Source organism: Protopterus annectens, chromosome 5.part0 (genome assembly GCF_019279795.1).
Source record: "Protopterus annectens isolate FY-2018-M chromosome 5.part0, PAN1.0, whole genome shotgun sequence".
Classification (NCBI taxonomy): domain Eukaryota; kingdom Metazoa; phylum Chordata; order Ceratodontiformes; family Protopteridae; genus Protopterus; species Protopterus annectens.
Window position 1 is genome coordinate 625760703 of NC_056735.1, and position 12507 is coordinate 625773209.

At 41.9% G+C, this 12507-nt stretch overlaps 1 protein-coding gene across 3 annotated transcripts in view; it reads right to left on the bottom strand.

Annotated features, from left to right (window-relative positions):
* Positions 1-12507, bottom strand: part of LOC122802711 (cohesin subunit SA-2-like) — a 1740876-nt gene that overhangs the window by 1035533 nt on the left and 692836 nt on the right. For all 3 annotated transcript variants that reach the window (XM_044072465.1, XM_044072464.1, XM_044072463.1), the window contains exon 15: positions 8791-8905. In XM_044072465.1, the coding sequence (XP_043928400.1) occupies positions 8791-8905 (115 nt within the window). The remainder of the gene's footprint in view (positions 1-8790; positions 8906-12507) is intronic.

Consider the following 12507-nt stretch of genomic DNA (forward strand, 5'->3'; position numbering starts at 1 on the left):
GGAGGGTAACCTGGACTGCAGCAGGGTGAACACTCGAACATCTACATTTATGGTAGGTACAAAACTGTACTATGTTCATTGTGTTACCCTGCTGCAGTCATCACACTTGGGTTGAGTCCCAAAGCTAAGGTAGGGTGGAGGTATCATAGAGGGTTAGTGGAGGCAATGAGGCCCTGCAGAACTGCAGTGGCGAAGCCTGCCCTGGACTTAGAATAAAGAGGTAAGTGATCGTGTTTGGTGAAGGTGTGTACAGAACTCCAAGTTGCAGCTTCTAAAATTTCCTTGGTAGGAACCCCCCTGAGAAAGGCTGTAGAGGTAGCTGTTGCCCTGGTAGAGTGGGATCTAATGGTAGGAGGAACTGGTTTCCCATGATGGGTATAGCAGAATCGTATGCAATGGCCTATCCATTTAGAAATGGTTTGCTTGGATATGGCCCTCCCTTGAGAAGTTGTAGCATAGGAAACAAAGAGCTGGTCAGTTTTTCTGAAAACCTTAGTTTTATCCAAGTAGTAGTGAAGCTGCCTGTGAATGTCCAAGGAGTGCAGGAGTCTCTCACCTTTGTTCTGTGGATTGGGGAAGAAAGTGGGTAGGTGGATGGTTTGATTTAAAGCTACACTGGAAACCACCTTAGGCATGAAGGAAGGATTAGTTCATAGAGAAACTCTGTCTTGATGAAAAATGAGGAAAGGTTCCACTGCCATAAGTGCCTGTAATTCTGAGACTCTCCTAGCAGAAATTATTGCCAGGAGCAGGGCAGTCTTCCAAGATAGGAACTGAAGGTCTGCAGAAAAAGCTGGTACAAAGGGAGGTAGCATTAGTTTTTCCAGAACAAAGTTGAGGTCCCATGTTGGTGTAGGAGCTCTTCTAGGTGGTCTAATGTTTTTTGCCCCTCTGAGGAACTGCCTTAGGAGAGGATTTGAAAATAAAGGTGGATTTGTGTCGTAGTGAGCTGAAATAGCTGATGCATGGATCTTAATTGAGGAGAAGGAAAGTCCTTTATGCAACATCTCAGCTAAATACTGTAGAATGTGAGGCATATGAGGCTGAGTTGTGTCTTGGCCTTTAGCTTGGTTCCAAGCAGAAAACCTTTTCCATTTGTCCGAGTAAGCCTTCCTGGTGCTTGGTCTCCTGGCTTCTAGAATAACATCCAGTGCTGCTTGTGAAAGAGGTGCAGGTTGGATACTTAATTGATTTGCCATGCAGCCAGGTTTAAGGTTTTGATCTGGCTGTGTAGAATCTGCTTGTTCTGCTGCGTGAGCAAATGAGGCATTTGAGGCAATATCCATGGTGGGTTGTGAGCCATATTCTTCAGTAGCGGGTACCAGTGCTGGCGTGGTCAGTCTGGGGCTATGAGAATCATTCGAGGTTTCTCCTTTTTGACCTTCAAAAGTACCTTTGTGAGAAGAGGTAATGGAGGAAAGGCATATGCTGTCAGGTTTTTCCAACTGAAGGAGAGAGCGTCCACTTTCCAAGCTTGATGGTGGAATGTCCTTGTACAAAATTTTGTCAGCTGGTAGTTTTGAGGACTGGCAAACAGGTCTATATTTGGTAGGCCCCATCTTTGAGTTATCATTGTAAATATTTGTGGGTCTAGCATCCACTCGTGGGGATCTTTGATGTTTCTAATTAGGTCATCTGCCAATGTGTTTTTCTGTCCTGGCAGGAATTGAGCTTGTAACTGGACTTGGTAGGCCAGAGCTGTGTTCCATAAGATTATTGCTTGCCTGCAAAGAGGGTAGGAATGTGTGCCCCCTTGTTTGTTTATGTACCACATTACTGTGGTGTTGCCCGTCTTTATTGCAAGTTGTCCTGGTTGTAGTAGATCCTTGAAGGCTGTCAGAGCTTTCTGTACAGCTAGCATCTCTTTTTGGTTTATGTGCAGTTTTCTTTGTTCTGCAGTCCATAGGCCTTGAATGCACAGCCCTGCCATGTGTGCCCCCCAGGCATAGTCTGAAGCATCTGTTGTGATAGTTTGCTGGGTGGGGGTAAGGTGAAAGGCTGAACCTTGTTGAGGTGACATGCCTGTGCCCACTATAGAAATTCCTGTTGAAGGCAGGGAATGAGAGATATCACTGTGTCCAAGCTGTGGCTGTGTTGAGACCATACACTTTTAGGTACCACTGTAATTTCCTCATATGCAGTTTTGCAAATGGTATTATCAGAATGCAAGATGCCATGAAGCCCAAAGCCTGCAGAATTTTTCTTGCAGTTAATTGGGTCTTTGTTGCCATTGTCTTGAAATATTGAGTCAGTTGTAATTGCTTGTCTGGTGTAAGATAAGCCTTCTGGGCCGTTGTGTCCAAGCTGGCACCCAGGAATGTCATTTTTTGTGAGGGTACTAGTTTTGACTTCTTTTCGTTTACTGTGTACCCCAGACAATTTAGTAGATGCTTCACAAAAGCCAGATGTTGTAGGAGAATGTCTTTTCTTTCTGCTTGGATGAGACAGTCGTCCAGGTATGGATATATTTGAATTCCTCTTTGTCTGCAGTATGCAATTACTGGTGCCAGGCATTTTGTGAATACTCTGGGCAGTAGATAAGCCAAAGGGCAGTGCAGAGAATTGATAATGGGTTGAACCTGCAATGAAACTGAGGTATCTTCTGCAACTTTGTCTGATAGGGACATGCAGGTATGCCTCCTTGAGGTCCAACGTTACCAGCCATGCTTCCTTGCCCAACATGGGAAGTAGCTGCTGTAGTGTTAGCATCTTGAATTTGGGAACTTGTAAGTGCGTGTTTAGAATTGAAAGGTCCAGAATTGGTCTCCAAGCATTTTCTTTTCTGGGTACTAGGAAGAGTCTTGAGTAAAATCCTTGGCCTTGCTCTTGAGTTGGTACCTTTTGAATGGCTCTCATGGCCATGAGAGCTGTAATTTGTTTTTGAGCCACTGCCCTTTGATTTTGTGGCAAGTTTGGCATTCCTCTTTTTATTGGCAAGGTGTGAAAGTGGAATCTGTATCCTCGTAAAATTATGTCTAGGACCCATTTGTCCTTTGTGGCCATGTGCCAGTTGTCTGCAAATAGTGCTAGTTTTCCCCCCAGGGGGGCTGACAAAAGAGCTTTGTTTGGCCAGCTGAGGTGCAAGTCATTGAGTTTGCCTTCTGGTGGATTGAGACCTGTCTTTTCCTCCCTTCTGGGTTGGAGTGCCCCACTGGCGAGGTTTATACTGAGCTTGTGGTTGTCCTCTGCCCCTTGGGCATCTGTATTTACCCCTCTGAGGTCTATCAGTGGCTGGAAAGGACCAATTTTTTGTTGGCCAGTTTCTGCTGAAGCGAGGGGGTTGTACTTGTAGGAAATCTTTGACTGTCTGCATTGATTTTGCCTTATCTTCCATTTTCTTTAAAACTTCTTCTGCTTTAACACCAAAAAAAGCATCCTGCTGTAAGGGAGCATCTAGTAGTTTTGCCTTAACATGATCTGGCAGGCTTTGTTCCTTTAACCAGGCATGCCTACGTATAACTGATCCAGTGACAGCTGCTCTGCAGGAGGCCTCTAAAGAATCAAACCCACATTGTAAGGTATGTTTGCCCACCTGCTCGGTGGCGTGCAACAAATCCTGTACTTCTTTCAATTCAGATTGTTGAGGGAGGGTGGTTATCTTTTGTTTTAACTGAGAGATCAGAAATTGCTGATACTGAAGCATATGAAATTGACAGTTTAGTGCTCTCATAGCTAAAGTGGCTGAGGTGTAAACCTTTTTCCCCCATCTGTCTAGTGCTCTTGAATCCCTTTCAGAAGGTACTGGATTTTTAGCCATGGAAGCCTTAGCCCCCTTGGGACCCTGGGAGATAGTCTCTGGGTCAGCTACTGGGTTTTTGTAAAGGAATTTGTGGGAATCAGGCACTCTGTAGTATCTGTCAGGCTTGGCCGGGGCAGGAGGTAGAGAGTCAGGGTTGAAACTGGATTCTAAATAGACATAATCCATAATGTCCAAAACAGGAGGGATGGCTAGGGGTCTGTGTTGGGGGAGTAAAAGAAACTCTCTGAGCCTTTTCTTGGAATCAGAGTAATCCTGACCTTCCCAGTGAAAATGTTCCCTCATAGTGTGTAAAGTTTCCCCAAAAGAGTAATCTTCTGGAGGGGAAGCTGAGGGAATAGAGTCCTCAGCATCAGAATCTTCATAAGGAGAGAAGGAATAGTCTTGGTCCTCAGAGGAATCTGAAGAAATAGACAGTTGTTCAGAGGAAGCAGAATCTTCCTCTTGTCTAGGCCTTTTGTCAGGAGGAGGCTGAGAACCCCTGATAAGAGAAATCAAATCCTCAGCCATCTTGAGCATCTGTTTCTTAGGCATAGGGCCTTGAACAGGAGACTGAAGTGAAGCCTTTTTCGATTTAGAAGGAGTCTTCGACTTGGAAAATGTTTTGACTGTAAGAGTTGTCGGTCTGAAAATGCCTTCAGAAACCGATGGCGTTTCAGAAGCACCGACGTCCTTGGAAGGTAAATCGTCGGAAGTGCCTGAAGTAAAAGGCTGCGTCGGCCTAGTACTATCCGTCAAAATATCTGTAGTGGTCTCGGGTTCCAGAACTGCGGTAGTCAGAGGCTGCGTCGGAGCCTCACTGATAACCGAAGAACCGGAAACCGGATCAACCGAGGCCTCGGAATCGGGCTTAGGCTTGGACTGTCGGTCTTTGTACCTGCGCTTTTTGTGCACGCCAGTAGTCGGTAGCTCTGACGGCATGGTGTAATTAAATTTTCTACCAAAAAAGTGATGTGCGAAATCAAATCGTCTTTTAATAGTACGTTTATTAAATCTATCACAAAAACGACAAGAAATGACGTCGTGATCAGGGCCTAGGCAAGGTATGCAATAAGAATGAAAATCCTTATGAGGTATTTGCTTCCCACAAGAAATACAATTGTTAACTTTTGCTAACATCGGTCTGAGGCAAGAAAAGTTTCTCCAATGGGGTACTTAGCTTTATAGAAGACTTCGGTCTGAAATTCGAATTCGAAAATCTCAGGAGTCGGCCGACCGGCACTTGCAAACTGCTTCTGCTTCGGGCACCGCACGGCAAGAAAGACTGAAGAAAATGGCGTCGGTTGCAATATATATACCCCTGGCGCACTGACGTCAGGGATGAGGCGACAGCAACCGACGTCGGACCAAGACTTTGGAAATCCGGCCGACTACGGGACCGCCTGATGACAGAATAACCCAAGTGTGATGACTGCAGCAGGGTAACACGATGAACATCAGTCCTTTCCCATTTTGAATACACAGCCCACCAGGACAACAAAAGTATACAAGTTTTACTGACACTCTACACCCCCACCGCTGATGTGTTTTAACTAAGAAAATATCTGCAGATAAAACGGTTCACTAAATTTTAAAACACAATAAAATATTCATAACTTATTATATTATATTATATATTATATTATATTATATATTATATTATGTTATGGGGCAGCCACGGTGGTGCAGCGGTTAGCGTTGCCGCCTCGCAGTAAGAGGTTCTCTGGTTCAGTTCTCAGCTGGGGTGCCTTCTGAGCAGAGTCTGCATGTCCTCCCTGTGGTCTCGTGGGCTTCCTCCGGGTGCTCCGGTTTCCTCCCACATTCCAAAGACATGCTGTAGGTGGATTGGACACACTAAATTGGCCCTAGGCGTGAGTGTGTGCGTGTGGGTGCCCTCTGTGGAAGGTTGGGCGCTGGGCTGGCAACTTGACAACATAAAACTCCACTGCCAATCATGAGAGGACGGTGATCCGCTGTGCCGAACCCTAACCGGGAAAAGCCGAAAGAAGAAGAAGAAGATATTATATTATATTATATTATATTATATTATATTATATTATATTATATTATATTATATCTCCACTGTTTGAACACAAAGTTGATCATATAGTTTATATGAGGATATGGGGATCCTGTCCTCCCCAACCAGGCATAAAATGTATTTATTTTTTTAAATGTATTCATAAATGAGCCAGTCTTATGGACCACCCATTTTAGACAAGAACTAGACTACAAGGTCAATGTTAAATGCAATATACATGGGCATTTTAGAGTAGTCAACCAGCCCTCCTTTTTTTGGGAGGATGGGGGGGACTAGAGTATCCAGGAGAAGCCCATGTAGATATGAGAAGAACATTAACCCTCCATACAGACAGTGACCATAGATCAGGATCAAACTCTGTGGTGGTGTAGGTAGTAATCTTTATCAACAAACCACTGCACTGCCCATCTAAACCACTCATCCTGCTGCTGATTACTTTCAAGATTGTTGACATTTTGGATCCTGTGCTCACAAATGTGCATGTTCAACAAGATGTTCCGTTTATATCCCAGGCCCATATTTAAGCACAAACCAGCAGAAAAAATACTCCGATCCTTAACCCTTCCATGATGATGATTATTCAGTTTTTCACCAATTTTTTTCATTCTGGATAAACAAAAAGACAATGAAAAAAAAGTTTGTGGTAGGTAAAGTATAGCTGAATATCAGTTCATCAAAAAGGCTTTTTACCATTATATCCAGAAAATGCAATTATTACACAACAGGTGCTGGGGCTACATGCATACTGTTTTGAACTCACTCAAGAGCAAAACCAAAAGTTTTAAGAAGCTCAGGCCAATGTCATGGCATAAAGAGATAAAGCCCTAACTACAACCTAAGCACGCTAGGTTCAAATAGCAACTTGAGCATCTGAGGTGCTGGCAGGGATGGATGGAAATGGCCATCCAGGGGGAGGGTGTTCCTTGGAAATGCTCCCTGAGGGGAGGTGTGGTCCACAAAGTGAAGTGAAGCTCGCATGTTCTGACAAATGCAGGGATTGGGCAGGCAGGGAAATAAGGGTAGTCATACCCCCCCAAGCAAGCAGATGGCACCACTCCTCAGGACACCAGTAAGAGCCACACTACCCCCAGCTCATTCAGAGAAGTCTATGGGAGGAAGGAGCAGCAGGTAGACATGGCAACCAGTGGGGACACTGAGACTGCTGGACAAAATGACAGATGGAGGGGAGGAAAAGAAAGTTTTAAGAAGCTCCGTTCTTAAACAGCTCTCTGATGCCACATGGATTCATTCTAACCATATACAGCTCCTTTTGCATTACATGGACTATAGAAAATAATTTCATCCAAACACATGATGCAAGTAAATGATGACACACAAATGTTATGTCACAAAAGCCATCAACAGTACCAAGACAATGCTGCAGGTTATGAAAAATGAAAAAATACTGTCCTCAAAAAGTAGCACACAGAAGTGAACCACTTTACTTCTGGAATCCAAAACAAGAAATAAGATGAGTGAATATGTTGGAGGCACATATGCATGTACTTAAGTAGACCATTAGTTATACAAAACTCAGCTGCACACCAATGACCTGCCTCGCTAGCCAGCTACAGTAAAGCCAAGACTAGAGTCCAGGGATTTTGAGTTCAGCTAACGTCTCAGCACATGTTGGAGTTGGCATGGGGAAGACAGGTATGATTCACCTTAGCTAGCTTGCCTCTCTCTAATGGAAGGTTGCGGGGGTGGTGCCCGGTGTGTTTACTCTCGCTTGTTACAGTCCTCACTGAAGATGGAAGACCACATGTGAGTGCTGGCTTCAAGGTGGGGTAGAGCAGTCTTCAGAGGTTATGTCACTTGTGGAAGTGACTGACACATCCCCATAAACACACACAGCATGTCCCACCCTCATCAACTTGCTGGGTATGTGCAGTGGGAGATAAAACTTAAAACACTGTTCCTCCACATGGATGAAGGCCCTGCTCCATGTCCAGCTGGTCCTTACTCCCAAAGAATGAATAAGTTACAGGGTTCTCACTAAGGGTGGGATAAATGGGTCAGTAAGGCAGCCAGAAGGGATATTTAGTTGGTCAATTATGCAGTGAAGCAAAAATACAGAAAAAACCTCTGCCTTGCTAACATGTGCATAGCCCCAAATACTGTAACATATTTCCAAAAAAAAAAAAAAAAAGTACTTTTCACATGCATGCAACAGCGATGGCAACTTGATTTTTGTTACTCTGTCTTATATACTGTTTTTGTCTCAATTTGTTTTGTTTCCTCAGCTCTTACTCAGTAATTTTATGTACTCATTCATTCATGACAAAAAAAGAAAATATATTCCATAATCACCTTCAACTTAACTATTATATGTATTTAAAAAAATCAGTTTTCCATAATCTGTAAGAAATTCTAGGCTGCGCTTTAAGCACATATCAGGAGCTAAAAGGTGCTGGTACAGGGATGTCTGAAAGTTGTTTATATGGTGCATGAAACTCTTTATGTCTGACTTCTTACACAGTATATTACATCTGAAATATATTAGCTAAAACCCGTATTGTATCATTTGCCTCAGTACACAATACTACAACTGTGTAGCAATAGTTTATAAGCTAAGAGGTTCTTCAGTTCGGCTCTTGGCTGGGATGCTCCAGTTTCCCCCCATAATCCAAAGACATAGGTGGATCAAGGACACTAAATTGTCTGTGTGTGGGAACGCATGCATGTGTGTGTGTGTGTGTGTGTGTGTGTGTGTGTGTGTGTGTGTGTGTGTGTACATGCATGCGTGATATGGAAAGACCTGGTAACCTCCTTCCATTCCCCCCTTTGCCTTGTAAACTCAGCAGATAGTGGTGGCTATCTACAGGTTCACTCTAGGAGATGGCTGCAACTTGTAATGGAGAGAGAGAGAAAGGAATTACACGTTTTTAATCTACTTCATGAAGGTATTCCTTTATGCACTGATTCTTGCCTTATTGCCCAGGAAGGCATTCCTTTATGCACTGACTCTTACTTTATTGCCCAGGAAGGCATTTTTTTATGCACCAATTCTTACCTTATTGTCCAAGTAGCTGGTAAGCAACATCTTCAAGTGTTGAGCATTACGTGTTATTCCCTTTCTTCTAAAGGAATTACCTCTGCTTTGGTCAGACCCCCCATTAGGTAGTAAACTGGAAAACAAACATAAATGGCATTATCTACTCAGCCTGACAAGTTATTTGAATATAAAAATAACAAGACACAATACTGAATCTTAAATAACTAAGTATGCAAGCTGCATTCTGTGACTGCAATGCTTTGGGTAATGTGCTTTTTAAACAATGATGAAATTCACTGTCATCTCTAACTTCTAGCAATGTATTAAAGGCATTTAACATGACTAAAATTAAACAGTAACCCCAAATAGGACACACTTGCCCTACAAATACAATAAGTTGCTTGACAGATTTGTGTTAATTATACACATTACAAAGGTTAGTGGATGCATTTCACTTGACAGGTCTGAACCTGACTTTATATCTAAACCATTAATTAAATGCAGTAGAAAACTCAGTAAGCACACAAACACATACACGACTAAGTATTCTAGTGCACAGTCAATGAAAACTGCTCACAAAAAATGCTTTCTTTTTTTGAATTATCACTAGTGGCATATGCAAATTTATATTCATATAAAAGTAATCACACTATAATTAACATACACATTTTACTTCACATATACTGCTATATGCCATGTAACCTAAGCAACATTACATACATTATTCAATTCCTGCCTTTTGTTTTTTTTAAACAAGAAACATCATTATTAAACCATCACTTACAAAATAGACAATCATCCATTTATAAAAATGAAAACAACCCACATTGACACAATCCTAGTTGCAAGCATTTTGCATCACAATCCATGATGATATACTCCCAGTTGCCAACATTATACATCACTTATAATCTACACAATCATTTTCAAACATTACAGGAGTCATTCAAGTCCTGCCACCTTTTAAACCTCATTGCTCTGTTGTATGTATTAAAAACAGGTATCACAAAAATGAAAACTACACAAATTACGACTGTTACAATTTGAAAGGAAAGGAAGCCTGCTATAAATATGAGTTCTTATGAAACAAAACTGCTTTAAAGCATACACAATGGCTTCCACCTACTGAATTACAGAGAGTACACCACAGAAATAAAGGTCATACTATAACTTATGTCAAAATGTAATGTTTGGATATAATACAGTTGCCACCTGTTTCGCTATTGTCACTGCCACAGTAATCTATACTATTCACAGCAGTGCTAAGTCAAAATAGTACTGCATGGCATGAGGTTAGGACCTATAGAACACAGTCTTTAAGAAGTAAACCCCTTCCACCTTGCAATAGTATATGACATGTCTTTTCAATTATGGAAAAAAAAGAACTCCTGAAATGACAAACATTAAACATTTGGCCAACCAGGCATTCTATACAACGCCAGAATGAAAGTAACAGAATGGCACAGTAACAATAACCACTAAAATAATGGGAAACAGTCTTACAAAGTCTAGGACCAACTGACATTAATATGAAAGAGAGTCCTGTTTTCTTCCGTTTTATAAACCCATGTTATTATTTCTGACCAATTTTGTGGCAATTTTTTTCAGTTATCTTGAACAAGTCCAGTTAACAGAACACAACCACAAACCATGGTACACTTGCCTAGGTTTGTTATTAATTTTAAACAGTATAATTTTTACAAGTGTACAACACTGAAACACATGGTATTGTGGTACATGCCTTTTCAGAGGTATAGCTACGATGGAGTGAGAGGTGCAGTCATCTGGGTGCAAGGTGTCAGGAGCCACAATCGACACCTTTGGTAAAGGGTGAAGAGCTTCAGTGCACCATGTTCTGTAGAGACAGCGTCAGATAATTGTGTGGGCAACCAATGCAGCAAAGACAGTATCCAAAGAAGCAATCCTTTTGTTTTTATCTTTTTATGTTTTGTTTCTAAAAGTCTTCACGGTTGAGAAAATGGGATCATTTTTAAACATTATTCTAATTCAGTTAAAACATTAATAAAACAATGGGTTTTACTGCAACATGCATTTTCTGAACAATAAAAGGTATGAAACTAATGTCTCACTGACTGACTGTAATCCTCAACACATTGCAAGGAGTAACAATCTTACCAGGGGTAGGGCAAAATCAGGGACAGCTGACAGCATACCCTTGATTTGTCCTTCTTACCAGGGGTAGGGCAAAATCAGGGACAGCTGACAGCATACCCTTGATTTGTCCTTCTTACCAGGGGTAGGGCAAAATCAGGGACAGCTGACAGCATACCCTTGATTTGTCCTTCTTACCAGGGGTAGGGCAAAATCAGGGACAGCTGACAGCATACCCTTGATTTGTCCTTAGTTTTGGCTAAAAAAAATTGCTTTTCATTCTAATTCCTCCTAAAACAGATGATTTACAGAGAAAAGTTGTTTATGACAATCATTAGAATTATAGACCTTTTTAATTAAAAAAATGCACGTTAATTCAAATTCTCTTATTCTGTCAACTTCTCCAGGTAACAGTACCAATGTATGTATGGGGTGGCATGGAGTGACAACAGCATGTTAAAAATATACTGATGTAGCCATTACTTCTTTCTTTTCTTTGCTGGTGGGGGGGGGGGGCTGTGTGTTTGTGAAAATAAACACACAGAAGGAGGTTACTGGGGAAGGAAAGCAAAGTAGGAGTCTTGAGGAATAAGGAGAAGAGGACATTACATCTTCCACTTTTTCAGTCTTATACAGCAAAAGTTTGTGCACAATGTGGCAATCTTTTTTGAGGGGAGGGCAGTTGGGCTGTGTGAGAAAGTAAGCAATCACAAGACAGGCTTCTCATCGTGTGTGTGCGTGTGTGTGTGTGTGTGTGTGTGTGTGTGTGTGTGTCCGTGTGTGTGTGTCTAAAATATCAATGATTTTTACTTGCAGGCTCCAACAATAATGCTGGGCAGAAGCACAAGTTTTCTGGATAGCAGTAAAAATGCAGCTAACTAGTCGTGGTCTTTCAAGCTTATAGCTTCTAGAGGCCTGGTGGTTCCCACACTCCAGATCTTTTAAATTAACTTTGACAAGGATTTAATGGTGGCCTCTGCCCTCAATCCCACTTATTAAAAAATCTGTCCCTGCTTAGAGGAGTACAAGGAAGACTGCAGTAGGCTGTGGTTGGGAGGACGATGCAGATATTATTTCTGTAATTTTTCTCAAAATGTAGCCTAAAAAGGTGTGCGCAGATGGGCACTACAGCTTGTAAGATGGTTAGAGACAGTGTGATCATTATTTCTTCAAATTTCCTCGCAAATCATGGAAGTGCAGTCATTATTTTTTTTTTTTTTACATTTCTCACTGATCTCTGAGGTGTGCAAGGAAGGGCTATATAGCTTAGGTAGTGACAATGAACTGAGCATGAGCAACAGGTTGGTATACATTACTACAATCATTGTTTTATTCAATTCCTCACAATCAAACATCAGACGCGTATACAGATGAATAGATTTTTCTACCCTCAAGTCAGCTTATAACTGACAGCAATCAGTTTACAGCCAGAAAGTACAGTTGTGTACACTTACCATAAATGTAGATGTTCGAGTGTATTCACTGTTGCAGTCATCACACTTGGGTTATCTGCCTGCAGGTAGTCCTCAGTCACCCTGAATACCAGAGACTTAGTATTTCTGTGTCAGATGCCATCTCTCCAGGACTGAAGTCAGGGGTATAGAAACAGGCAGCCAACGCCAT